The sequence below is a fragment of the Venturia canescens genome, chromosome 4 (genome assembly GCF_019457755.1).
Source record: "Venturia canescens isolate UGA chromosome 4, ASM1945775v1, whole genome shotgun sequence".
Lineage (NCBI taxonomy): Eukaryota > Metazoa > Arthropoda > Insecta > Hymenoptera > Ichneumonidae > Venturia > Venturia canescens.
The window spans coordinates 24,413,009-24,440,925 of record NC_057424.1 but is presented as its reverse complement, the minus strand read 5'-3'; the positions used below and the strand labels follow the sequence as shown (position 1 = coordinate 24,440,925).

The window sequence follows — 27,917 nt, the reverse complement described above, 5'->3', positions numbered from 1 at the left end:
GCGAACGCCATACACGTAATGAGAAATCAATGTTTGTTTTAATTAACGTTGATGATTCCGATGACTTACAGTATGTCACCGCGCAACGGGTCATGCCTGGCCGAAGTCAGCTCTGTAAGGAGTCTTTCTTCGGATGATGTATCAGGAACAAAATCTAGTAGGAAAAAATCCTGTTGGGCTCGGGCAACCGATCCGGCTCATCGACGCGGACGACGAATTCAACTCCTCCAGATGCTCGTTCTACCCTTCATACCGATACTAGCTCTCATAGTACAAACGGCAAATACCCTCCATGACATCCTCATCTATCGACAAGAAGTCTCCGACATCGAGAGTCAGGTATACATTTACTCTGATATTTATTTCATTAAATTGTTGCAAAAATCTAGCGTGATCGACGAGATTCGGATCGGCGTTCAAACCAGAATAATCTGTAGACAAAAAATTGTGGGTATATAATTTTTGTCCCAACATGATAATTTTCAATTCTGGCATCTCCGAATCCTGAATGATCATTCAAATTCATTTCGACCATTAGCAAAGTTAATAACGGTTTTTGAACATTTCGAGCATTCCCGCCGACGATTAGAATAAGACTCCATCAGCTCATTTTTTTTTTTTCAAATGATCAATTTAAACGTATGACAAATTTTATTTTTGGCATACTCACATAACGTCGGAGAACGTCTCCGTTGCATAAATGGCAGTTTGTATTGGTAATTCCATTCAGCGATATGACCTTGCTCGTCGGCCTCGCGAGAATTTACATCATTCGTTTTATCTACGTACGATACTATTATTTTCTCTCTTTCAATTCTATCGAAAATTCAGAAAAACTACCTTCTGCTTAATAATCGATGCAGGAGCCGGTGCATGACCCAGTGGTTATCCAACCAAGTATTGACCTCGCCCAAGATTGCTTAACTCAGTTAAGTTTTCTGTTGTGTTATCGATAATTTTATTTCAAGTCTCCTTATGAGAAAACCAGTCGGTTAAATTCAAACCAAAGTTTCAGTATTTGCGGATATATCGTGAAAAATCCATGAACCTGTATTAACCCGGTAACACATTCGTGCACTGTTAGAAAATTCTAGAACTTTGAGAGGCATCATTTGTGACACTTTTTCGACTCCTTTCCTATTCAAACGTATTTATCATTCATCATTTTTTCATTTGAATTCCTTGCTATCGAGTTTCCTTTTATATAGTTCAATGGAACACCGGTAGATCAAATATACTCCACGATCCATGATGGAAATTTTCTGCAGCCTCGAGAATGAGGGAAAAGAGAGAAAAAGCGAGAACGAGCTCAAGGGAGTACATAATCCTGCTGTTTACGCGAGAGTGAACTCGGGGTAGAATCGAAATAATCGACTTTATAGTATTCGCCCCATGTTTCTGGCGGCATTCTTTACTCGAAGCCTTGTCACGTTTTTATCGCCAGAAATGAAAATAGTTGCGAAACAAAATAATTCTCGGTACAATAAAAATGACACGCCTTCTTTTTAAATGCGCGAACCCTTCGCATCGTAAAATTTTTATCAATTAATAATAACTTAAGAAAAAATTGTCATTGAATTTATTATGATCAGCGTCGATTGATTCATCATCCGTAGCAATTAGAAGAGTGCATGCCCCCCACCCCTCGCCCTGTTAAGGGTACAAATTTTCTGTGCTGATAGAAATTGTTGGTGACAAGAACAAAGTACACACATTAAAGAATGAGCACTCAATTCACTTGGAAATTCAAGAAGGGATACGTGAAGAAAAGAGAAGTTGATATTCTTTTCGCTCGACTTGCTCATGGTATATTTTCAAGAGCTCGTTTTCTACGGTTCGTACAATAAAGCTCAATTTTCCCGACACTTTTAACAAGTGACCTCGCGACAGAAAAATGTGAGAGACATCAATACGATGATGAATTTTAAAGTTAAATCATGATATTTTTAAAAACAATAATTTTTCTTCAATCATAACTGTTGTATTTCTTTTTGTTTTTTTGTTTTTTTTTTCAGGTCACGATAGCCACGGACCTGGGAAAAGTGGTGACAAGAATGCAGTTGGAAAGATCAGAGGTTGCTTTTTTCATCTACACGAACGGTAGCACGTTGAGGTATTTACGTGACGAAATGCATTCCTTCCTTATTTCAATTTCTCGTATTTTCGGTCGTTCTTTTTCTATTTTTTCTTCAATAGAGTGAAATTGAACGAAATTGCTAGTTGACTCGAAACTCGAAGGTCGCACGCTGAATTTTCCGTGGATTAGACTCGCGTGCACGTGGCACGACAGTGGCCCCTATCTCTACGTGACTAACTTGCGATTGCCTCAATGAAATTTGTCGGACCACTTCCTATCTCTATTGCAGCTTGCAGCGTACACTCGTCGTGTTTTCGTCTCAATGAAAATGAATGCTTCTACTCACGGTACAATCACTATTTCCAGTCGCACTGACACGAGAAAAAAACCCCGGATGGCTTATTCCAAAAATAACTAATCAAAATAATCGCTAATCAAACTAGCAACTACGGTCGTCGATTATCAGACAACAAAATCCAAGTATCTATCTCGTCGTGGAGAAGAGGATAGACGTGCTGGTTTATTTTCGTTATTTTCAATCTCGGATAACTATACCCGGTTAAGTTAATTTGCACCCTAATAAATTTCATCGAAAAAACTTCTTTGCTCGCTCTGATTCTAATTGAGAGTATTAATGGACATAAAGTCGATTAATCGAGCGATATGGGAGACTCTCTTTCTTCTATCAATCATCTATTTTCTCGATTTCAAAATTAACATTATTCAAAGTGACTTAATTTATGGTTTAAGGTCCAATTTAACCCAACGATACGCCCTGACGGACCAAACTCTGCGGAACATGACCACGTGGCCATTGGTTACGGTGCCAAGTGACGAGTTCAAAACGCAAACTTATGACGTTGTCAATAAAGAAGCCTTCCAAGCACGACTTGAAGATTTCAGGTAATTACTTCGCTACTAAAACTTCCAATAATACCGTGTATTTTCGGTAAAGCAATAAAATTCGATCACGAAGGGAAGAAGGAAAAAATGAGCATCAAATCAAATTTAAGGACGCACGACAATTCATTTTCGATATAGCAATGTTATAAAAAAAATTCATGCAATTGAATCTTATTTTTCTGGTTAAATTTGGAGTCAGTTATAGGTTGATACGGTCGTTCGAGTCGTACGACAAATAGGCATTACTAACCTTTCTACTGAACAATTCGAGTCTCGAAGTTTATGCTCGTTAAGGTGACGATTATTATAGCCGCGTCCAGACGCACACACCTCCTGCTCGCTTGTCGTATTCTCCTTCTCGAGACGTCTCTTGTAATATTACGTCTTGAAACCGATCAATGGAATAACGGTTGTTGAGAATCATGAGAAAAAGTACGTTATTCCAATCCAGAATGTGATAATTTTTTAGCTCTTTCCATTTTTTTTTTTCAAGAATCAGATCTAGAAATTTTAACTCCTCGCTTAATTTCTTTATATCAAACGTTTGTACTGAAATCCCAGAGAATGATTCCAGAGAACCCTTTTTGAATAGAATTTCCCATGGATATTGGATCATCGCCACTAGTGTCTACTGTGTTACGGAGACTCTCGATGACATATCCAATTTATGTATGCATGAATGAATCGAATGAATCTTTTCACGACGAAGGGCGCATCGAAATGTGGAAAAAATACGTACGTCGCGATCGGAGAAACGGCGCGCCCAGCTCATTTAGCTAATAATAGAGTTTCCCTTGTATAGTTATGCGAACACGGAATAATTTTTTCCCCACTCCTTCGAAACTTTATTTGTCTTGGGAAATATTCCACGCGAGTTCTGGAACGAACGCTCTCGTCGAATCGGACCCTGACGAACGAGAACAAATATTTGCCAGTGGAATGCAATGTGTCCCCTGTTTGTACCTGTTACACCCTATAATACAGTGTTACACAATGGAATACGAAGGAGGTCATCGTAGAATGTGGATCTGGACAGGATCGCTACGCTTTTCGACCATCGTGAAAAAATATAAAAAATTCATATCGAAAAGTTTAATTGAGGATTATTTTGTGTTAAACGAGACAATTCATAGGCTGCTGCTTAATTATATAGTTCAAATTCTGGCTTCAAGTATTATTTCCGTTACAAATAATGTATTGAAATCATAGAACACTGACTAAAATCTGCGCATCGTATGAAAGATGATTGATACATTTTCATCACTTTACTTTATACAGCAAGTCTGCTCTTGTTGCATACGTGACCGCTTGAGCCAGGACGCCATCTGGCATCGTCTACCGGAATTGTTCACTCAAATATTTATGGCTGTCAGTTGTGACGAAAAATGAAAAGTAATGAATATCAAACAAGCAAACAAATTCAATTTCTCCTGTGAATAAATTTTTACTCAATTTTTCTTCTCAAACAATTTTCGTCGATCTTTGAATTCACTTTCATTCATAAATTTATTTATATTCCTTTATTTATGTTTACTCTATACATTTTTGTAGAGTGCCCACAATATGAGTGATGTAGCAAACGACAAGGAGGAAAAGTTGGATATTTTCAAGGCTGTTAGCGAGGAATACGAGCTACAACAATCGGTCGTGCGAGGGTGCAGAAACTTGGGAGAAACTGTGCGTGGGCCGTATTCTCTATAAACTAACCAAACACGATTATGTTCTCAATAACGGACGAAACAAGAATACCCAACCACTAGAATCTCAGACACAATCACAGCCCTAAATTGATAAGACAGATTGTTGATACAAATTGATTCATTATAGGGGAACATGGGGCAAATTGAACACACGGGGCAAAACGAACACCGTGTTCGTTTTGCCCCGTGATCGCGAAATCCGGGGCAAAACGAACACGACTCGAAGCGAAAAGTTTAATATTAAAATTTCCTGTTTTTTTTTTCTTTTCGAAACCACAATGGGCACAGGGCAGAGGCAAAATTTTCTGAACTACGAAAAATTCTTTAATTCTTGAATTTCCTTTTTTTTTTAAATGAAATGATGAACAATGTAAGAAACAAAGAAAATTGAATTCATTGGAATTGTTTTCTACAGAAATCGCAATGATACAATTCATCCGTCTCCGGATGAAATATAATCCACGGTGAAAAAAATTGAATTCATCCCAACGTCTTTATTGCGAAAAAACTAATTTTTTGATTTTTCATGCCTCCCAGAGGCTGAGTTCGTTTTGCCCCACATTTTTTTTTTACGAGATTCGAGAAAGAGGGAACGGGAAAACTGATTTAGAACATAAACATAGTTGAATCATGATTTATATATTGGTGCAGTGAATTTGGAGTTAATTTTTTTCATGTTATAAGAAATTGGTGAAAAAATCCGCGATTTTAACCCATTTATTCGTCTCGGACATGAAATAAATGGGCCCGAGGAGGTCCCATTTCTTTTCTCACATAGCAGAGCTCGTCTTACGCGCGGACGCCGTCGCTTCCAACGCGTTGATTGTGAAAAATGCAATTTTCGGATTTTTTATGCCTCTCTGAGGCTGAGCTCGTTTTGCCCCACAAATCGTTTTTCACGAAATCCGACCTACAGGGAACGGGAATCTGTTTCAAAACCTAAAGATAGTTGAAATATCGTTTATACCCTGGCGCAGTGAACTCCAAGTTCATGTTTCACATGTCACCAAAAAATGGGTTTAGAAGCGATCTGCGACTTAACCCCATTTTTTCCTCTCGTGCATCCAATAAATGGGCTCGAGGGGGTCCTATTTCTTTTCTCGTATGCCAGAGCTTGCATTACATCCGGGAGCAGTCATTTCCAACGGCTGTATTGCGAGAAATATATTTTTATAATTTTTTTTGCTTCGCAGAGGCCGAGTTCGTTTTGCCCCGAAATTTTTTCTTTTCGAAATTTGAAAAATTAGCGATGGTAGTCAGTTTTGGGACTCAAATACAAGTGAAAGACCGTGTGCTCATTAATGAATTTGTCTTAGTTTCTTAAAAGTTCAATTTGCCCCATGTTCCCCTAAATTATCGTTTGTTTTTTTTTTTTCAAACGGGTATAGAAAAATTCGTAGTTTTGGCATAGAGCGGAATAAACGTCCGTCACGTCCGTGTAATCGTTGATTTTCAATGCCGCAAATACGGGACGGTCAATCGTTTTGAAGTTTCGCTCATAATTACAAAACGTGTGCTGAATTTGTCCTCAACATTGAGAAAAAAAATTTTATAGCGAAATGCTTTTGCGTCAGATGACTACTCCATTCTCTCCACCACAGTCCATCAACGCAACCATTGACAATAAAAGATATCGTTCTTTTTGTCTTAAAAGTATAGGAGGAATATTGTAGGAATCGTTTCATTCGCCACGGAAAGTCCTCCTCCTATGGCCCCAATAATGTACTCAAAAAAAAACCTTTATAACTCATTTTGTTCCTTTTAAATGTATATGTCTCTTCTCAATACTGTATCCGAGCGGAGATAGTTCCCATCATGGCGTGATAAATTAGCTCAAAGCAGGGAGCTCTCATCTCCAACACTGCAAGGATTGTTCAGACTCGTGTGCGTGTTGAAGGTGACTCCAAAAGACCTGTAGAGCCTGTAGAGTGTGAGGAAAAGCTTCCTGTTCTGTAATACGCTGTTCTCTCTTATTCTCTCTCTCTCTCGCTCCTTTACTCTGGCTCTGCCTATGTCTGTCGCTCTTCCTCTCTGGCTTTTCCAATCTCTATCTCGGTCTCTCTTTTCCATCCCTCGGCTTGGTTGGACGGAAGGTCTCTTCACAGATGACCGCGTCATCGCTCATGTAGAGCATCCCCAGCTCACATGGAGGAATCTTCGATAAATCTCTCACGTATTTCATCCCCATACATACCACCTTGCAGTATTTATAGAGATTTATACTTTTGGGAGATTCCTATACACTGAAATGTATCCCGTCGGCGTCCCTGCAAAAAAAAATGGATATCTCCATGCAGTTTCATATTGTATTTCCCATTAGATATAGCTCATCGTGGACGTGAGAAAAACTCAGCTAACGAGAACGAGGAAGGTTCAAATTCAGTTGTTTATCGTAAATCCAACGATATACGCGATCACTCTCATGAAAACTCATCCGTGAGCCAATTCTTTGCTTGAAACACATAGCGACATCGAGATTATTGCAAAGCATATGTTACTTGGGTGAATTTATTTGATCATTTAAACATTGAAATTGAAACGGTGATTTTTTGAGTTGCGAAGAACTGCACTCAATCGATGATGTATCAAATTATTTCCGGTTCCAGAATCTAGAAAAATTCAACGTTTTCAGCGGTTAGTGATATTAGGAGAATTCATTTTGGGATATAATTTCAGGTGTAGTCAGAGTTCCATCATAGTTAATAAACACGCCTACTGAAACACGGAAAAAAACTCGTCGAGCACAATTCGTTCTGGATAAATCGAGAACAAAAAAAATATAAAAAAACAGAGAAATATCGAGGCTATTCCAACTCGTGGGAAAAATATGTTTCGAGGCGAGCTACGATGCCTTCGGCCGGAAATCGTTCGTCCATGACTGAATGGTCCATTTGTCGAGAGCGAATAAATTCAACCGCTTTCCCATCAAGCTCTCTATTTAAGGAGTATTGATTCTATGAAAAATCAATTGTTTGGCAACATGCAGTTTTTGAAAACGGATCATTTGTTATCCGTGCTTCAAACAAAAAATGCCCATACCATACTGATGAAATAATTTGAATATCATAATTTTAACTTGAAAAAAAAAAAAATCCTCGCGAAACTTGTCTCCGGTGCCGTAATTGCGATGTTGTTTTTCAGACAAAAAATAAGTTCTGAGGAGAGCAGCATTTCCGAAGTGATGTCATGGTACACAAGCGTCAATGCCGCAATGCTCGATCATTTAACCAACCAAATTAAAGAAACGGATAACAGTGGAGTATGGAGGTAAAACATCATTCGTACATTTGTGTTTTCGATTCTTTCGACATCGCAACGAGAATATTTTTTAGTCATTTTTTGGTCAATCAACTCCAGTTGATTATACGAGACACGAATTGAGGCTTAACTATAAAAATGAAAATTCATTCGATCGATCAATGAGAAAAATGAATTGCGATATTATCATAATGGACTGAATAAGTAATGGCATCGGAAAAATGATAACGGAAGAGAATTTTTGAGTTATTGGAAGATAAACACTTTTGTTGGTGCCACATATTTTTCACACAGGTACTTAATAGCTTTCAAGAATTTGCTTCGAAGTATCGAGAGTCTGGGTATTGCCTCCGTTTATGGTATCAATTACTTCGGACGTGGAATCCTTATGGGTGATAATTACGTGAGTTACGTACGTCACGAGGCATTAGGACGGGATCTTCTCAACGGGTCTCTCACCTATGTGCCATCGTTGAAGAATTTTTACGCCGATCTCACTCGCACAATGCCCGAATACGGAAGAATCAAATCCAGGTAATGAAAAATTATCAATTTTTCATAATCTACGTGCGCCCAAAAGAAATTTTCATAATTCATTGGACAAGATGAAATTTCATACATTCTTCCATCCAATTTTTAATAAAAGAGATATCCAACTCGATGTCATATAGTCACGTGCTTTTTCTATTTATATACACGCAGACGAGATGAAATTCTTCGGAATCTGAAACGAGAACCGAGCCTCGTAGATGCCATTGCTTATTTCGATTCCATGGCTACATACGTGGATGAACTTCGTAAACTTCAAAGAGAATTACGTCACATGATAAGGTACGTTATTGGCGCAGTTTTCCCGCTTCAATTTAGCCATTATTCGGTTCGTTGTTCAACACGCCAGCGGTCGAGCTATCGGCGTTTCATATGTTTGCATTTCTATTGAGAAAATCTATTGAGTATAAATACTTTTGAATTTTAATGATATTTATTAACTATCGTCGTAACTTTAATTTTTAATAAATGTGAATAATTAAAAGTCACTTTTGACTTTACGAAATGGATTATAGATTTCTATTTATAGAAATGAGCATTCAAAAGTATGTATACGCTACCGTTGACGCGTTACTTGATTTTATTGACCGAGCGAAAATTAAATCTCTGTATTTCATTTGCCTCACTTTTCGGAACGCAGAGACTACGTAAGCTCGACCTTACAGGATGCCAGCAACAAGGAAGTTGCTGGGATTGCCATAGTCGTTCTCGTCCTCATTGTTTCACCGATTATCATATTTTTGGTTCGGAACGCCGTTGCCACTATACAGGTATTTTAATTGCTGGCAATAATTGTCCCAAAAGTATTATAGAAAATTCAGAATAATTGGGGGAATTTCTCGATCAAACGACTCTATAATGAAAACGAAAATCTTGCATTCGTACAGATGTATGCTGCGAATCTAGCCCAAAAGGCACGAGAACTAAAACGAGAGAAGAGAAAGAGCGACACATTGCTCTTCCAAATGTTACCACCGAGCGTGGCTCAACAATTGAAGCAAACTCAGCAGGTAGTGACGAATCTTGAAATTATACATGGATCACGAACGAATCTTTTAATTTTCCATGTTGACGAATTCATTCAGGTACCAGCTGAATATTACGAAGCTGTGACTGTCTACTTCAGCGACATCGTCGGCTTCACCGAAATCGCCGCGGAAAACACTCCGCTCGAGGTTAACTTACAACTTTTCGGAATAATAACGGATAATAACATCAACATAGCTTGTGTTTTTTCAATTAAAAAATTAAATCATTAATCTAGGTGGTAACATTTCTTAACTCGATATACAAACTCTTCGACGCCCGTATAGAGTGCTATGACGTATACAAAGTCGAAACGATTGGCGATTCGTACATGGTGGCATCAGGTCTGCCAGTTAGAAATGGTAAAAGTACGAGCCCCACGAGAGTACAAGATCCATGTGTCCTGCATGTTCTGGAAGTGTCCTCGGTGTGTCTGCCTCTTTCTCTATTGAGTGTTTCAATATCGCGATGACTGCCTCAACGCTCCAACCGTTTTCTGACTATATTTTGCATCACGATATACATATGTTCTCCATTCTCGAGTATACCGAATGAGTGGCTATTATAAAAAAAAAACCCAAACCAAAAACAGGTGACAAACACGTCTCGGAGATCGCTACGATGGCCCTCGATCTGTTAGCGGCATCATCGGTCTTTCAAGTACCTAAACGACCGGGTGAACGGCTGCAGATTAGAAGCGGTGCACATACCGGACCCGTTGTCGCTGGAATTGTAGGCAGTAAAATGCCTCGATACTGTTTATTCGGCGACACCGTTAACACTGCCAGTAGAATGGAATCAACGGGTGAAGGTTTGATTTTTTGAATACCTGTGTATGTAATTTAGGAGGTTGTGCATTGTTGGAATTTGAAAAAAAAAAACACACACACACACACACACAAAATCGTAGTTTTCATGAAAGAAGAGTTCGGTTGCGCATGATTTGTCGGAATTACACCGAACCCAGCGTTGTTAAGTAATATACGGTTTCGACGAATTGCAGCATTACGTATCCACATAAGTCTGGAAATGAAAAAAGCGTTGGATGCTGTGGGCGGTTTCCGGATCGAGCATCGTGGACTCGTCGATGTTAAGGTACAGGAAAACATAGCGAATCCAATCCCGATATAAATAGTTGGCAAATAAACTGGCCCCTCGTTGCAAAAGGTGCAGGAAATAGATAGGACAATCGTTCTCCATTTCGTTTTCAGGGCAAAGGTCTAATGGACACGTACTGGCTGGAATGCAAAGACGGAGGAATAGCACGAGCAGCGGAGCTCGATTTGCCAACGTTCTTCGAAGATGTGAGGCCCGTATTCATGCGAAGACTTCGGGAGGAAGGAACTCTCTGATGCGAGCCATACTCCCGCAGGGATTTGTGGTACCTCAACAGACTTCCCTTACGTCCAAATCCGTGCATACGTTTGTCCCAACCCAATCTGATCGATCATCTAAAGAAGCCGGGTGTCGGTAAAAGAGCGCGTCTGTCCCAGCCGAATCTTCATATTGCACCCGTTAAGCTCCAGCCTCAGTCCCAATCAAGCATAGAATCACAAGATTCGGCGGTAACTTACGAGGGGACCTTATCGACCGCGACTCCTTGTCCACCGAGTTACTCACCGGCTAGCCAAAGAAGTCGTTATTCTCAGCCGAATCTACCGACCTTGATGATTCCATACAGCGATCAGCATCGACATAGTTTGTCACCGGATCGTCGTACCAGAATGTCTCAGCCAACGCTCAACACGAGCTATTCCGGTATCAATTTTCTCGGAACGATGAGGGGTTCCCGATTGTCATATTCGAGCCTCCGAGCATCCGGTGACAACAGTATTAATCTCCAGATCGAAGAAGAACGACTTTCCACTCCGAATGTTCATTCCCTGGGTGGTGTAACTGGCGGAAGTGGTGGCGCCGGAAGCGGCAGCGGTGCTGGTTATCGAGACATTCACGGAGGTCGACTCTCCCAGCCTGACGTTCGTCGAATGTTCCGGGTTGATCCGGTTACCGGGAAAAGAGAGCGCCTCTCCCAGCCTACTTTGGTAATGGGCGACTTCTATCCCGGTCGTGTGCAGCAACGATTGTCCCAGCCTTGTCTCAGCGCATGGAAGGAGCATCAGGCTTCTCTCCAGTCACCCATGAAACTCAAACGTTTCGGTCCTTCGCCCGTAAAGAGGGACCGTTTGTCTCAGCTTGATTTCGGTGGTTCGCGATATCGCAGTCTCAAAGATCCTTCTTCGTCTGCGACCAAATTCAATCGCGATCGATTCTCCATACCTGAGCTTGAAACTCAGAACGATTTGCGTCTGATGGCCGGTACACCGAAACAACGTTTCAGCTTGGACAGCCAGCTGAATCCCGAAGGCAGAGGTACAAGACGGCTATTACCTATCGCCAGTTCACCAATTTCTGAACATCAATCAAAGAACGAAGAGAATCTAGGACTCAAAGGCAAATTACCGACGGAAGGCTTGGAAAATGTTCTCGTTGCAAGTGCAACACCCATTTTCCCATCACAGGACAGACAATTTCTTGCCCCCATCCTTAAGACTACACCTCCGGCTCCGCCTTCATCCGCGCCAATAACTCGTGAACGAATGTCCGTACCTGAAATCAGAAACTCGAGCTTGCGGAGATTGCTCGACTCGCCCGTTAAACAGAGACACAGCTTGACTGGAAATTTGAGACAGAGTCTTATGTCTCAAGCAAAGACTCAAGAGTTGGTGATAAATCAAAGCGAAAAGAAAACTGCTCGTGCATCGATCGATGCTGCTATCGAGAAACTCATGAAAATTGAAATCGAGAAGGGAAGCATCGAGGCGAGCGAGGCCAAGAAGGAAGAACCTAAACACATACAACGCCATTATTCTTACACTTATGATGTTAAGGACGAAATGAAAGAGGTCATCGGGAGACTCAGCGTTGCTCTACCAAAAAAGAAATATCTGGAGAGCAATTTCGATGAGAATGAGCAAGTCATAACGACTGTCATCGAAACTGAAATTCCAATGATTCTTAGTAGTCCAAAGTACACGAAGAAAACTCACGTTTACTCGAGCGAAACCCCTAAATGGATGAAAAAGTGTTTGGAAAATGAAAGTCCGAGAGCTGTGCGAAAAAATGACAACGTCAACAAAACCAATCAGAAGAATATCTTTAAAGCTGAATCCGCTTTAAGAACCAGCCCTGAGAAGACTGCCTCAAAGAAAAGTTCGCCAAAAAAGTCGGCGCCAATGAAAGACTTGCAATACCTTCAACAGAGGATTTCAAAAGAGAGATTGACCAAATTCACCGGTACGAATGTTGACTTCAATCAAACACCCAAAAATACTTACGTCAGTATAAAACCTTCGAACGACGTTGAAGAACACAAGTATGAGGTCAGAGTTGAGGTCAACTCGCCTCAACAACACGTCGGACCGAATTTCGGTCCGGACTGTGACTCGGACAGCGAAGATTCCACTTCGATTTAATTTGCCCACCGTTATAGCTATCTTTCGAGGACAATACTACTGTATGCCGGAATTTTAAACGATCCGAGAGCAAGACTGAAGGAGCTGAACGATCCAAGTCCTTTAACTCTTTGAAACCACGATATTACACTTGCTAAATTCATGTTAGCTTCATTCTATATACAGTTATTCGGCCGCACTATCTTTCATGAGTCATAAGTTTCCTTGCTCCATAGTGTATGAACTGGAAGAATTAGAAAAAAAAAATTTACGTATTAAAACCAATTGAATAGATTGAAAACGCCCGCGTTTCGTTACGAAGAAGAAATAACATTTATACTTGAGCATTTCCATGCTTCAAAGAAAATATAAAACGGGAAATCCCCTTGGGGAGAACTCATCATTAATACTGGCCGAGAAAAGGCGCAGAGAAATAATCACCAATGATAATGGCCTATTCACGAATGATTTCGGTAATTTTCCGTCACTCACCCAACGGCCGTTTTAACCACAAACGAATGATTCTAGAAAAAAAATTTCCAAATTCACTTTACAATACATCGCTTGTCCGAATACAAAAATCTGGTAATTCATATTTTCCAAGTATTTTAACGTTTACAAATATTATTTTTTTTTTTCAACATTTCCTTCTGCAATTATGGAGCCAGAAAAAAAGTATAAGTGAATAACAACGGTGTATCAAATAATTGAATTTCTTGCCACATAAACTCATGAATTTCCCCTTTCCTCATTCATTTCTTACGTAATAGAATTACTAGTCATTATTAATTTTAACTATATTTTTTTTTCTTACAATAAGTAACTGGACTATTCAACGAGCTTGCGAGACAAGATAATCTGTGGAGTATCTGTAAACCGATAACTGCGAATATAAGAATAAAAATGTCATTGGATAAGTGGTAATGTTCGTATTTCGCGCATAAACGAAAAACATAAAAAAATTCATGAAAATTTTGACGATAGCGCCCCGTACTATTTTTACGACGACGATAACGTCATGGTATTGGATGTGAGTAGTAAGAACAGATATACGTATATAAATAAAACTATATTCATTTTTATGTTAAACCATTTTTAATTCCATTCCCAATCCTCATTCGAAAGATGGTGAAAATAAAATATTTCTGGTGTCTCAATATAATGGTTTGAAAAGTTAAAAAATTATTGGCAGGTGCGTAGACGAATTTTAGTTTACGAGATAGGAGAATGTGAAGCTGAAACAAGCGTTATCCTTTTTTACGGATTTACAAATCAGAACTTTTTTTATCGCGAGCCCCGTGACAGAAAAAATCGAATATATAATTAAGCCTCCCTTATTCGCCGGCAGTCGAGATTGCGCAAGTGTCGTCTCATAGGTGCCGAGAAATATCGAATCGGAGGGGAGAGCAAATTTCGTACCAACTGATAGAAAAATGTTGCGCGGGAATTCAGTCCTCCGTTATCCTGTCTACAAAACGGGACATTACTTTACCTTAACGAGGTATTGGCCAATAATTTATTTTTCGATTCCCATGGAAATATGAGAGTAAAAAATATATCACGAGAGGAATCAATTATTGCTAACTTCATAATACTCTTTATTCAACTCATATTTCGAATTACGAAAAATTGAATAAAAATAGTGCCGCTTGTGAGGAGTATTGTTAATTTCATTTTATAAATATTTAAAATAATTATGCCTTAAGATTTTTCTCAAAAATTTTTCATTTGTGCCATGTATTTTTATTTCATTATACCTTTTTAATCACGAGGTGTCCAGTTATTCGTTATACAAGCTACTTAATTCATAACTCAATGGAAATATAAATAAAAGTTATAATTGTTATTTGTGAAAAAACAACGTCCGATCAGACTTTTTGAGAAGTTCGTCGCGTCAAGGTATCCGAAGAAAAGAAATATTTGCTTAGAAACTGGAATAAATGAAATCTCAGTCGACTCAAAGTCTGCCATGGGGTCCTACAGTTCCTGGAGCCGCTATTCGTTTGATGTGGTGCACGGTTATTATTCCCCAATATTCACCGATTATGATTCAAACATCGTATCCCACATAGAAGTGTAGAAAATGATGAATATTTTTACAAAAACGGTTTTATGTATTAAAGTTGTGTTAATACGAGTGGCTACATGGGTATGAGGGAATCCACTTACAATTAGATCGAAGTAAAAGTAGTGCACACCTCGAAAACAATTTGCTAAATGAATTTTTATAATAAAAAAAATTTTGAGTGCGTATTAAATCAAATAATTTTATCAGATATATAACAGCAGAGATGATTTATCCCAGAGATGTACAAAGACGATTGGCAAAAGTACTTTTGCAGTGACAATGGCAGTTTCGTATTTCTTATCAGCTACAAAAGCGAGGGGAAACTGACGAGAAAAAGTGTCAAAGACCGATGGAGAAAAAAAATATTTCCAAACACGTGTGATATGGAAATGTGTTTTTTCAATGAAATATCAACGACTGTGTTTGCATTTATAAAGGGAAACCTATGGTGTGTCAATATTCGATGGAAAAATGTTGTTTTCCATGGCATTTAAAAAAAAAAATTCTTGTCTCTTTTTCAGATACGAACTACCGGAACAATGATGATTATCACAAAACTACTTTTGTCAACCGATCGGAATCGCGTGTCTATATGGCGCATCGTTGAATATTCATTTTTTCGAATTTGATGGAATAAGCTTTAGAGTATCAACTTTGAAAATATTCATCGATAAAATAATTTGTCAAACTCTGCTCTCCTTGAACTTATCTCGAGGTGTACAGCCCCTTAGGGCTGGCAGTTTTAATTTTCGAAATACGATTGCAAATTTTCTTCAATATTGTCCCGAATAATCTTGCAAAGAATATTTAATTGAAAAAAAACCCTATCCCCTATCCCGTCGATAAAAATGGTTTCGATGTATTTTTTTATTTGCTGAGTTTCCAAGGCTCTGAGAGATAACGACTCGAATGATAAAGAGTCAATTAGCCCGTGACCATTAAAAACGTAATCAAGGACGAAAAGAATCTCATTATTTGTCCATGTGTAGGAGAGGAGTGAATTCCAAGAGTATTGTGCACAAAAAAGAAAAAAAAATTATTGTCCAAGGGGAAACAAAATGAATTATTGCATTGGCGGTAGGCAAAAGTCGGAACGAACCACGAGTGTTAATGATATCGATGCTGCGGGGGTTATTAACGAGGTAATTAAAAAAGGAGCGTTTTTCACTAATGTAAGATCCTTTTTCGTGGCTTTACAGCCACGAAGCATTCATTTTTTGCAACAATTGACAATTTCATTTCAAACATCGGGATTGTTATGTCAATAAATTAACATTTCAGATCACCGGTGATGTTCGATGTTTCCCAATAAATCCAGGCACGAAAAAAGGACGCCGAATTTATCTAATTCAAATGATATTTCTACCCTTCATACCAATAATAGCTCTGATAGGGCAGAGTTGTCACAGCATGGTGGTATCGTCCATTCAACTTCAATATCTCGAGGACACTAAGCGACAAGTCGTAATGACGTTTTATTTATTTCAACAATAAACTGCTTATTAATAAGTGCGATGAGACTTGCAGAGAAGTAGAAAAATTAATTTTTTTTCGATCGTTGATTAATGAGAATAATAATGCTATTCCATAGTAATCAGAAACGAGATGTAGTCGAATATTCTACTGCGTCGAGAAATACCTTCATGCTGAACGCATGTTTCGATTGAAACTCCATTAAATTAAATCTTTCAGATTGGGATGACGGTCGAACTTGGACGACTGCTCGTAGCGTTCCAAGAGGAACGAGCTCAAAGTGCTCTGTTCATTTTTTCATATGGAAACAACAGGTGAATACATGGAAATCAGTACGATCGCATACGGATTAATGGTATTTCATTAACGATATAAATCAATTATTTTAGATCGGTACTGGTTGAAACTTTTGCACGAACGGACAGTGTGCTCCGCGAAACAGATTGGTCAATGTGTAAAGATGATTTTATTAATACGATTCTACTCCAGTTGACAAATGTCAGGTAACACAAGGACGCTCCATAACAAAATTAATCATCTAAATCGAATGGTCTTTTGGATATTCAAAAACAATAGTTCGTCGGACACAAATTGTTGAAATTTTTGCTAAATTTCTCTTGAAAATTTTTATAGTGACGTTAGGAAGCAGATTTTACAGACTGGGTAAGTTTCGGTTTTAATCTCACTTCATTGAAGATAATTCAACGGAATATTATTAGACGTATTGAATAATAGAAATAATAAAATTTTTTCGTCATTTCAAGCGCCATGCAAAATAATAAAACTTGAAATAGCCAAATGGATTAAATGTCATTATATCGTCAAAGCCGAAAAGAAAATATAAAAATATATACATCGGGGCGAGTCTTGATGCGCTGGCCAATCAATCGAATGGCCTTGACCGTTGATTATGCATCCTTTTTTAATCCTCTTTTGGAAAATCTAGATTGCCGGTGCAGTAACGACTAATTGGTAGAGAGTACGACGTAAATAAAATCACGTTTACATACTAATATAGTGGGCTTGATCACACGATATTTCTACGGAATGAGAAAAGCGTGCAAATGAACGAGAACGCGCTCTTTGACATTTTCTTATAAAAGCCGATCAAATATCTGAATTTTATCTGTATCTCTCGATGCGAATCCAGAATTAAAATTCAAATGTTGAAACAAAATCCTCGTTTAATCGAGACTGCATGCGCGATGCTAATCACTCGTAAAATAAATCGATTTCAACGGTCCAAGGTTTTATATATCATTGATCAGGGCATGCTTTGATAAAATATCCTCAACCCTTCAATTAATAAGTTATTCATTGAATAATTTATGGAAAATATTGAATCTCTTTGTCTTTCTTAACGACTGTATGCCGACCGGATTCAGATTTTTATGCAAAGATAGATTTTTGTGCATATATCGAATTTCTTTGAACTTCGATGTTCAAAGATGGGAAAGAAGCAATTAAAATAGTTTGAATTCGCAATCGATGTTCGACATTCTTTTGCGACGTAAAAAATGATTTTTCAAAATCCGCGCTCCTGAAAAAAGTTCGTAACCAAAAGTGTAAAATCGACGCAATGCACATCGATGTCCAATGATGGAATGAATTTAATCGTTCTGAACAGCATTTTTTCATTTTCACGTATATTACCGGGACGCATTAAATGTATACCACGAGTTTTGTAGGAGCGAGAAAAACGAGGTGAGAAAAAAAGAGGATCCGCAAGAAGCCACCCATTGGTATGTTAGAGTTAATTATTATCTCCTTGAGGAGATATCAAGCCGAATTGGCGGTCACGTCACTGGAGATATTTGGAGGTGAATCTTTCAACGTTTCCTTTTATTTTTTTGCTCGAAGCTTCGCTTTCACTGAATAACTATGAAATCTATGTACAATGGAATTTGGCAAAAAATCAGCAGTGGAATTAGCGAATTTATTCTTCGATCGAATGAACGAATCGAATTCATGACTTTTCAATAGCTTCTTATTTCACGTGTTACAGACTTATGATCGCTTACAAGTACATTCTTAGTGCGATCGAGCATACAACAGTCTCAATTGTTTTCGGTGTGCAAAAGTACAGCACTGGCCACTTGACGATCGAAGCTTTGACTTTTTTCGTTGAGCACGATACATTAGCACGTGAATATTTATTGGCCATTCCACACTTTGCTCCGAATCTCGTTACAAATCCAATTGCGGAGCTCTGGCAAAATGAGGTAATTAGGTAAGTTCAGAGGCGCCTAATTGCGTAAACTTTTCTTTTTTATTTCTCGTTGTACCATTCGCGTTGGTTTACATCACTAAAATATTTATTTTTCTAAACAGAAACCACGAGATAAACAGAACCGTTTCAGATAGCCCTGACGTGACAAAAGGCCATTACTATTACTCAAGAATGGTGAATTTTCTCACTACGCTAAGAGAGCGAGAGAACGAAATCAGACTTTTAATCCGGTAAGAAGAGTATCAATTTTTGTTTTCTATTGAAAAAAAAATGAAACCCCCGGATCGGCTTTGTTGATGGACACTGTGATCATTCGCCCACGCAGGCAAGAACTATACAAAGAAAATATATCAGCTTCGAGGCAACAATTGATCAGCGTTGCGGCACTCGTTCTAGTGCTTCTTATAACACCGATTATTATTTTGCTCGTGAGAAATGCGACCATGACGATTCAACGATTTGCCGATGGTCTCATCGAAACTACAATTAATCTGAAGTAAAAAAATGATATTTCTCCTTGTATATATACATTTTAATTCCACATTTGTTTTCATTAAATTATAACTTGTCGTGCGGTTAGAGATTGAAATATTGATGTAAAAAGTACAATATTACGGTTGGTAATTCAACGAGAATGTCTAAAGTGGAAAAAAAAGAAAAATGTTATACAAATAAAGTTTGTCACTTGCACAGGAACGAAAAGGGGAAAAGCGACCATTTGCTATTCCAAATGTTGCCAGCGAGCGTGATAAAACAGCTGAAACAACAGCGACAGGTACCGGCAGAAAATTTCGATTCAGTTACGATTTACTTCAGCGACATAGTCGACTTTACGAAATTGAGTGCAAGCAGCACACCCATGGAGGTCGTGAACATGCTCAATTCGTTGTACAGGCTTTTTGATTCGAGAATACGAAAATACGATGTTTACAAAGTTGAGACGATTGGAGACTCGTATATGGTGGTGAGCGGGTTACCGCAGAGAAATGGTGATTCTTGTCTTATACCTACCATCATCCTTCACATCGTTCATTATTGCTGTTTACGAGTTTTTCAATATTTCATTCCATTGCTCGGAGTTACATACGTTTTTTCTTTAATTCAAAATGAAAGTGAATATTTTTGTTTGCAGGGAATCGTCACGTGGGTGAAATTGCTACAATGTCCCTGGACCTATTGGCAAGCATGAAGGCTTACGTGATTCCGCATAGACCGAACGAACAATTGAAAATTCGAATAGGAGTGAATACAGGACCATGCGTGGCCGGGGTAGTCGGTACAACTATGCCTCGATATTGTCTTTTTGGGGATACAATAAACACCGCCAATCGGATGGAATCAACAGGAGAATGCAAGTTGATTTCTTTCGTTTTACATACTGAAGAATATATACTTCGGTGTTTAAAGTAAATACTCCTGTGACAAGTAAATATGGTTGGACAAATAGAATGTGGAGATAATAATAACCTAAGTAATCCAAAAGATTTTAATCGATGGATGAGTATGATTGACAGGTCAGATTCGTTCGATATTTTTTCATTAATTGAATAATATTTTTGTTTTACAGCAATGAGGATACATATCTCACAAAACACGAAAGATTTACTCGATCTTGAAGAAGGTTACGAAGTTGAGCTCAGAGGAAGCATGGAAGTCAAGGTTATTGAAAAATGAAAAAAATCAAAATCCATTACCCGTTGCATTTGTATACACAAGAATTTCATCATTATTATTTCATTTATGGGCGATATGTTTCGGAACTAGACTCGTCACAACTGCGAAATTTCCCGCGAATTGTACAATAATTATCGTAAACCGAAACTCCCTATGAATTACTTGAATCTTGAATCCATTTTTTTCACCCTTACCCTCGACCCTGACTTGCCAAAATACGACGCACCGGCGGTATCAACTGCAGGGCTCATTCCGACATATTCATAGATAACAATAGAGTGAAATTTGAATTTTTTATTATTTGTGAGAAATGAGCACAAATAAAAGTCTCATTTTGTTTCCAGGGTAAAGGAAAAATGAAAACCTACTGGTTAGTAAAAAAAGATCAGTACCGAGTCGATTTTAACGAAGAGGACGAAGCATTATGTGTGCCGGACGCTATTGTAAAACCTGAATTCTTACGAATAATCGACAATGTTCCCGACGCATTATTATCAAACTCATAAATATTTCTTTCCATTCGAGGCATAAGAAAATAATATGATAGTACAAAATGTATTTTGACATGTGTTACACTGATACTAATTGTAAAATAATAAATAAAGGAGTGTAACCTTAACCGAATTCATCGGGTTTTATACTTTCAACGCTCGTTATTATACCGTCGATATTGCTAATTTTTTTTTAATAATTTCGTTCAAGGATTTTTAATATAAAATGAATGATCCTGAAACAGATGAAAGATGTAAATCATTCAAATCCATCTGGGTATGATTAAAGTGGGATTAAATGGAAAAACAACTCAGTAGCTATATCAATTCCGACAACTTATTTTTCTTCTAATTCATCGCGATGTTATTTGTCAATACTCGTATGGACTAATGGTTATATCCATGGTTGTCTTTTCTTCGTAAATTTTCAATGTTGAAGATCGAATTATTGTTCTTTTTCATACTCTATTGCTCGGCCTAAACGAGTTTTCGTTATCTTGAAACTATCACTCGGTGACATCCCAATTATCGGATCATTTAACAATGGTGTTTTCGCGTGTTCACGATCTGCCAATGCAATCTGTCAATTTTTAAAGATTTTGACTGTAAAGAAAAACGTGTTTTTCATAAACGTTGTGTTTTGGGCGTAAAGAATGTTAAGCGATTTAAATAAATGCAGAATAATTTATTGTGAAGATATTTTGTTTTTCATCCAAATGTAAAAGGGTAAGATTTATACGCCCTATAATTATTGTTAATTTTTTAAATGGAAAAGGTTTTTTTTCGAAAAATTAGTCCACTTATCAAATTGCATATAATTTGTTTCAATTTGGGATAATCTCGAATGGAATCAATTGAAAAAATAAATAACGAAAGCGGGAATCGATCTCTCTCAGCTGAGGAGCCAAAAGACTTATCACAGCACTGCCGCCGAAGTTTGTCCAATTATAGTAATAAAACTAATATACTATAAAAGTACTGTATTGGTACCGTGGCAGTACGCCGTACTAGTATCGTACCCTCACCGTACTTCCATATTATCAATATGATCAATATCACAATGAATTTCAGTCCACGGCGTACCGATATCGTACCACAATACGACGTACCCAACACGTCGTACTAGTACCGTACGCTCACCGTACGGCGGTACCTGGCAAGTACAGTATTAATACGCGTTCTGCTATATTACCAGTATTATACCAGTACGCTGGTTATCTGGAGAATGATAACACGTTAAAAAAAAACGGAATATGAAATTTGCAAACAATTCCATGGCACGTGTGATTGTAAATGCCACGTATATTACTGCGAGAATATCTGTGACACGAGCTCAAAGACTTTTTACGATAAGCAAATGTTCCGTCGGAATGTTCAACTCCACTCGTGCGATCGTCTTATTATGCTCCGAGAAAATTGGAGAGAAAATGAATATTTCAATAATGGTGCGAGTTCGAATTTCATCGGACGTCAGGTCAGACTCTATACAGCTTATTCCGTCGAGCTCGATTCCCGACGCTCGACGTCGAGCCGATTGTTTCGTTTGATGAGAATTGATTTACAAATGCAGGGCAGTCAAATATCCATGATGTTTTCGAACTCTTCAGGAAAAATGTTTCGCGTTTAATCCAAATTTAAATATCGTCTAGTCGGACGCAATTATTCGATATTACTTATTTTCATCAACTTTTGTTTGAGTTATCGTTGCTTAAACGAACAATTATTTCATCAAAACAAAAAAAAACTCATTGGTTTCCTCTCTGCGTTATATGTCGACACGAAAATTTGTGCGTTCGACTGAAATTGTATTTGCTTTGTCCGAGAAACGTTATAGTCGCGATGAGACCCAGCAAAATGGCGTAAAGGAATTTACAGAAAAGAAGTAGTCCTGCGATGAACGGTGCAAAGATCATAGACATAGCCTGAAAGCTCAAACCAGTGGAAAATGTTTCGCAATTGATGAAGGGGTAAAAGTTAAACAACCGTTTATCCTCCTTTGTTTCATAAAACTCCATTATTTTTTTGTAGCACTCTTCGCAAACGGTCTTTTCACATACCACATGCGACCCCTTGGTCGAGTTGATCGGTATTACCGAACCCTTTACGAAAAGACCTAAGTGGTACTCCAAATTGCCAATGACGAGAAAGTAATGATCGAGAAAGCCCAACGTCCCGCTATCAGCTTGACATCGTACCTCTACGGTATATAATTTTTTGCTCGATATTTCAGAATGATTCGTGCTATCGAAATTGTCCATTTCGCAAGTTTTACGAAATATTCGAAAATGGCTTCCTCAGAGAATATGAGATACTATTTAACGTTGATGAAATTCAGAAGAGAACTGTTTGTCGTTGCTTGTAATAGCTTGTGCCATCCCCCATTAAAATAGTGCATTAACGTGGAGTGGGATCACGCGGTGTCTCGGCTACGAGCGGATAAGATCGACGTGCTCACGCGAAAAAGTTGTGTTGAGCCGCGTCTGATCGCATATGTGCGATGACACCTTCGATTCTTTCGCAGAACATTGGTCGAACGCGTTCTCCACGCTCCGTACGGGGATCGATCTCAAGCTCAAATATACTTATAGAATATGCAACTGTTTATGGGTTCGAGTATTCAACCCCGAACCGGTTGTGCGATGTGCCCGTCGCTTACAGCCGAGGAAAAGCCCAGAGACAAAAGCGCAGAGAAAAGTCATAGTTATACCGTGTATACACGTTCATATTGATCGCCAAATTTCCTTCATCGGATCTTTAGTTTTCCGACTGACATAGTCGAGTCGGGATTTGTTTATTCCGTAACCACGCATGACTATTCCTGTCGCAAAGATTCGTACAAAAGCGATATTTAACCGCATGAGCATTTAGAATATCGTTTACACGTTGGCCAACACTGCAAGTATGACACTAGTCGCATATATGCTGTGCAATATCTTTTTCAGAATATACTATTCTCTCGTAAACGATAAAAGTTACAAAGACGTCTATCCACTCTTATGCGTCGTCATGCATGCTTTGCAGCGTTGTTACCACGAAGGTGGTGTTTTACGCTAGGCGCTTTTCGTCGAGGGTATATAAAAGAACGGTATACAAGACGTCTCTCGCGGCGAAATGTGGGGCGCGAAAACACAAGCCGGAGACTCGCAATCATCGAGCGAAGATAGACTAATGGACCATTTGTCCAAACAAGTATTTTCGGGCGCGAGTTCGAAGCGCGCAAAAATCGTTTACTCGATATTAGACATTTTCGCTAACAAGTATTTTATCAAAAAAGAATCATTATTTTTCTCTTTACGTCAGATGTCGGCACGAAACTTTTTGCGTTCGACTGAAGACGTATTTGCTGCATGCGAAATACATTGTAAATCCGACGAGGGTCAGTAGAATAGCGTAAAGGAATCGACCGGACAAAGCTAGAACTGCGATAAACGGTAGAAAGGCCATAAACATTGCTTGAGAGCTAAAACCTGTGACTAGGGATTCGCAATTAATGAGGGGGTAAAAGCCAAACAATCGTTTATCCTCCTTTGATTCATACAAATTTACTATTCTTGTATAGCACTCTTTGCAAACGGTCTTTTCACACACCAGATGCGATCCTTTGGTTGAGTTGACCGGTAATATAGAACCCTTCACATAAACACCCAAGTGGTACTCCAAATTGCCAATGACGAGAAAATAATGATCGGAGAAGCCCCACGCCGAGTGTTCAGCTTGACATCGTACCTCTATGGAATACGTTTTCTCGCTCGACCTTTTAGAATTCTTGCCACCTAAATTGTACATTTCTCAAGTTTTCGAGGTGCTACAATATCCTAAGTGTACAAGTCCCAAAGGGCCAATCCTCTATTTAAATAGGGCATTAACGTGGAGTGGGATCTCGATGTCTCGGCCGCAAATGGATGATCAATTTGTATATAATATAATGTGTCAAGATTGGTCGATTTAGCCTCGCTTGTAAAATTGTAGCGAGGATTTGTAAAAATTAGCATGACCATGGCGAACTCTGCAAATCCATGCTTGACTCTAGTTTAAGTTGGGTCACGAAATATCAACCGTTACGTACCTACGTCTCAATGATAAAGGTTGACCGAGCCAGCCGTTCATGTAGCACCAACCCGACCCGCTTTCCAGATGCACGGAGCTTCGGAGATTCGCGGTTCCACAACTTGACGAATTAGTCATTACAGGCGAGGCAACGGTCTGGCCGGTGCAAAATGAAAAAATGTTTAATACTTTGAAACTTATTGGAACAGTGTTGTGTTGACCAATGTGCGAACGGAGAATCCCAAGCAAATATATTGTAGCCGTAAAATACTGTTTGTATATTTTGCGCGTTGAATATCCGAAGCTATTGACTCATAGAATACATTCGTTTCATACTTTATGAGTATGGGCTACCAAGCCGCTAACGTGCGCGTCTCTTTATACTCCTCGAGTATAATTTTCTCGCCGGAAAATCTACTGGCAACGTTACTAGCTCTAATCATATTTCACGTTAGCAAGTTCATGCTGCGCACGGTAAAATTTTCATTGGATCATTCGAGGCAGGAAATCAAAGGATTGTGAAACAGTCGACTGAGACTTAGTGACGATTGCTCAAACTGCCTGGTAACAGTGGAGTAGTAATGTAGTGATGGATGAAGGGTTTAAGCGTCCTGCGCTATGGATGGAAAATAGATGGAGCGCTACTATATATGTGCGCATGTTGTTAAGTTTAAAATAAGTTAGTGGTCAGTGTGCGGAAGAAAATGAACGCTTATCCGCGTGAACGTAGCAATAAACATTGTTAATACTGAAAGTTGTTTTCCTAGTTCTCCAACCCTGCTAATTTAATAAATATGTATAACCGATAAGTAAAGCCGCGTGCCAAATGCTTGGTTCGTCGTTGCATAATCGTGACGAAACAGCTCGTGACCAGCGACAATTACCTAATATAATTGTAGAAACTCCTATTTCAATCGGCTACAATGTACTCGTAGGAACCGATCCATTTACCACGTGCTAACACTTGTGGTAAAATCATTCTTTTATATCGGGCATTCGTATAATCATGAAATGTTGTTTCGTAGCTTGTGCGATCAAGGGCATAATTTCAATACACGAAATTTTCATGGAAGTAACATGAGGAATGGAATAAAAATTTGAAAGTTTTCGAATTATGAAATTGGACAAAACATTTCAAACACTTCAATGTAACATGCGTACAAAGTTTTTCACTGTATGCGTAATCGTGAAATTCATCTCGTGTAGATTTGATTGCTTTGAACACTCCATTTCAGACAGACAAAAACTGATTCAAACTTTGGAAATCATGTTGGTTTCACTTTTGAAACAACTTCCATAAATATCGCTAAATATAAGCCATCATTGATGTTGAAAAAAAATCATTTATAAACAATATATAGCAAATATTTTTTTTCTACATTAACGTCTACAGGACCGGAAAGCCGCGATAGATTGGCTCGCCCTGTGGTATGAACTTTGTATATAGTTGATACGTGGTACCAGACACTTATTTGGGCAATTTTTTGGGGCGCGATTTTAACTTTTTTAAATCCTGGCCGTCTACAGGTGGAGCCATTTCTTTTGAAGAAATTTTGTCTACAGCTCGGCCAAGCCTGATCATATGTTTGTATCCACTAACTCTGCGCGAGTTTCTGGTTACACTTTCCGTGATCGTCTGTAACGGAGTAAGCAAATCACCGTTACGTTTGGCAATGTTGGGTTTATAGTTTGTTCTTTAAAAATGAAAACTTTGTTTTAACGTACGTATTGATGTGAAGAATTATCAAATTCCTTGAAGTCTTGACATTTGACGAGAGATATTATAACAATACCGAAAATCAGAATCGATATTATGGAAAAAGGAGTCATTTTTGTTAAAGTAAAAAGTGCGGTGAATTTTTTGTGAATAAAAGTCTGATCAACTCGCGACAAGCTCAAGAAAACTGAAATCTAAATCGGCAGCCTTGAGTTTTTATAACAGAAACGAACGTGGCGACTTTTCGAATTCTCATAGTACACGGAATATCTCCTTGTTTGTTCAAGTGTTTGGTTATTTGCAGGATATTTTATCGTACAGACATTTCAACACTTGTACATTCGAAATGAATTAGTTCATTAGCAACAGAAGGGTTACATTGGCGTAGCAGAAAAGCGTGTGTAAAATAGATTATGAACGTTAATTGAAATTTGCATAAGTATCCATTTATTTTTCGACAGTAATTCGATTTTTTTTCTCAATTTATGAAGCCCGATATGAATGAATATTAATTAAGGAGGGTGGATCGCGATGATACAATGTTGCCATGCTAAACCATGTTAAAAATATAAACAATTTCAAAATGATAAGAATTAAATAAAATTTGGTAAATGTATTCTTTAAAAATATATTAGAGAATATAAATTTTTTTAGATTTTTCTACCACATAGTTCTCCAGTAATTGAACACTAGAGTTCACGTGTATAGGCATAAAGTTTACGTATGTACAGTTATACATCTTGTGCATAAGAACTTCGATTTAACACTCAATTATTCGATAACCATGTGGTAAAAAAATTTGAAAGAAATTGCATTTGTATACTTGATACCAAAGAATGTTATCACCAAATTTTATCAAATTCTGATTATTTTGATTTCGTGATCCACTTTCCCTAAGAGTGTGGATCAGTCGACTAACCTCACTTGGAATTTTCGAAATCGAAATTCTTCGACACAGTTTGACCGATAAAAAAAGGCTCTGTCAGCCTACGCAGAACAATGGCAAAAATCGACTGACAGAGCCTTTTTTTATCGGTCAAACTGTGTCGAAAAATTTCAATTTCGAAAATTCCAAGTGAGGTTAGTCGACAGATCCATACTCTTAAGGATGTACAGGCGCGAAGGCTGTTTTTAGATAGCGCTCTAATTTTTTAACATCTTACAATCCAAGATTTCTTTTCTATGCCTGTGAAATTTCAAAACCCCTTAACAACTGTTTGATTTAAATATTAACAGTCAAAAAATCCAGAAA

General features: G+C 38.3%; 4 protein-coding genes across 5 annotated transcripts in view; 2 read left to right on the top strand and 2 right to left on the bottom strand.

Annotated features, from left to right (window-relative positions):
- Positions 1-21,034, top strand: part of LOC122409683 (uncharacterized) — a 30,515-nt gene extending 9,481 nt beyond the window's left edge. The window contains exons 3-30 of the mRNA XM_043417411.1: positions 72-339; positions 2,016-2,113; positions 2,828-2,980; positions 7,822-7,947; positions 8,233-8,472; positions 8,641-8,769; positions 9,128-9,257; positions 9,375-9,497; positions 9,573-9,662; positions 9,752-9,881; positions 10,106-10,324; positions 10,517-10,608; positions 10,725-10,858; positions 10,907-12,951; positions 15,596-15,678; positions 16,023-16,175; positions 16,315-16,497; positions 16,726-16,820; positions 16,896-17,009; positions 17,140-17,169; positions 18,195-18,326; positions 18,512-18,736; positions 18,838-18,966; positions 19,062-19,232; positions 19,430-19,725; positions 19,869-20,087; positions 20,304-20,395; positions 20,755-21,034. Coding sequence (XP_043273346.1) covers positions 72-339; positions 2,016-2,113; positions 2,828-2,980; positions 7,822-7,947; positions 8,233-8,472; positions 8,641-8,769; positions 9,128-9,257; positions 9,375-9,497; positions 9,573-9,662; positions 9,752-9,881; positions 10,106-10,324; positions 10,517-10,608; positions 10,725-10,858; positions 10,907-12,951; positions 15,596-15,678; positions 16,023-16,175; positions 16,315-16,497; positions 16,726-16,820; positions 16,896-17,009; positions 17,140-17,169; positions 18,195-18,326; positions 18,512-18,736; positions 18,838-18,966; positions 19,062-19,232; positions 19,430-19,725; positions 19,869-20,087; positions 20,304-20,395; positions 20,755-20,916 — 6,061 coding nt within the window. The 3' untranslated portion in view covers positions 20,917-21,034. The remainder of the gene's footprint in view (positions 1-71; positions 340-2,015; positions 2,114-2,827; positions 2,981-7,821; positions 7,948-8,232; positions 8,473-8,640; positions 8,770-9,127; positions 9,258-9,374; positions 9,498-9,572; positions 9,663-9,751; positions 9,882-10,105; positions 10,325-10,516; positions 10,609-10,724; positions 10,859-10,906; positions 12,952-15,595; positions 15,679-16,022; positions 16,176-16,314; positions 16,498-16,725; positions 16,821-16,895; positions 17,010-17,139; positions 17,170-18,194; positions 18,327-18,511; positions 18,737-18,837; positions 18,967-19,061; positions 19,233-19,429; positions 19,726-19,868; positions 20,088-20,303; positions 20,396-20,754) is intronic.
- LOC122410204 (uncharacterized) lies at positions 10,875-14,047 on the top strand. Its single transcript, XM_043418308.1, has one exon. The coding sequence runs from the start codon at positions 11,181-11,183 to the stop codon at positions 12,984-12,986; it is 1,806 nt and encodes a 601-aa protein (XP_043274243.1). The 5' UTR covers positions 10,875-11,180; the 3' UTR covers positions 12,987-14,047.
- Positions 21,035-22,636: 1,602 nt separating the features above from the next.
- LOC122409420 (uncharacterized) lies at positions 22,637-23,182 on the bottom strand. Its single transcript, NM_001414597.1, has one exon. It carries the CDS (start codon positions 23,157-23,159, stop codon positions 22,647-22,649), a length of 513 nt encoding a protein of 170 aa, NP_001401526.1. The 5' UTR covers positions 23,160-23,182; the 3' UTR covers positions 22,637-22,646.
- A 995-nt stretch (positions 23,183-24,177) lies between these two features.
- LOC122409421 (uncharacterized) lies at positions 24,178-27,518 on the bottom strand. Of its 2 annotated transcripts, XM_043416985.1 has the most exons (2): positions 26,674-27,518; positions 24,178-26,584 (listed from the first exon to the last, which is right to left on the bottom strand). In XM_043416985.1, the coding sequence occupies exon 2, from the start codon at positions 24,685-24,687 to the stop codon at positions 24,193-24,195; it is 495 nt and encodes a 164-aa protein (XP_043272920.1). In that variant the 5' UTR covers positions 24,688-26,584; positions 26,674-27,518; the 3' UTR covers positions 24,178-24,192. The 2 variants fall into 2 exon arrangements, with proteins under 2 accessions (XP_043272920.1, NP_001402676.1); NM_001415747.1 differs by lacking the exon at positions 26,674-27,518 and having other exon boundaries at positions 24,178-26,265.
- Between the last annotated feature and the right edge of the window lie 399 nt (positions 27,519-27,917).

Bases quoted from the DNA above. Each gene is read 5' to 3' on its own strand.
- LOC122410204 (XM_043418308.1), top strand. From the start codon at position 11,181: ATGATTCCATACAGCGATCAGCATCGACATAGTTTGTCACCGGATCGT.
- LOC122409420 (NM_001414597.1), bottom strand. From the start codon at position 23,159: ATGGACAATTTCGATAGCACGAATCATTCTGAAATATCGAGCAAAAAA.
- LOC122409421 (XM_043416985.1), bottom strand. From the start codon at position 24,687: ATGTACAATTTAGGTGGCAAGAATTCTAAAAGGTCGAGCGAGAAAACG.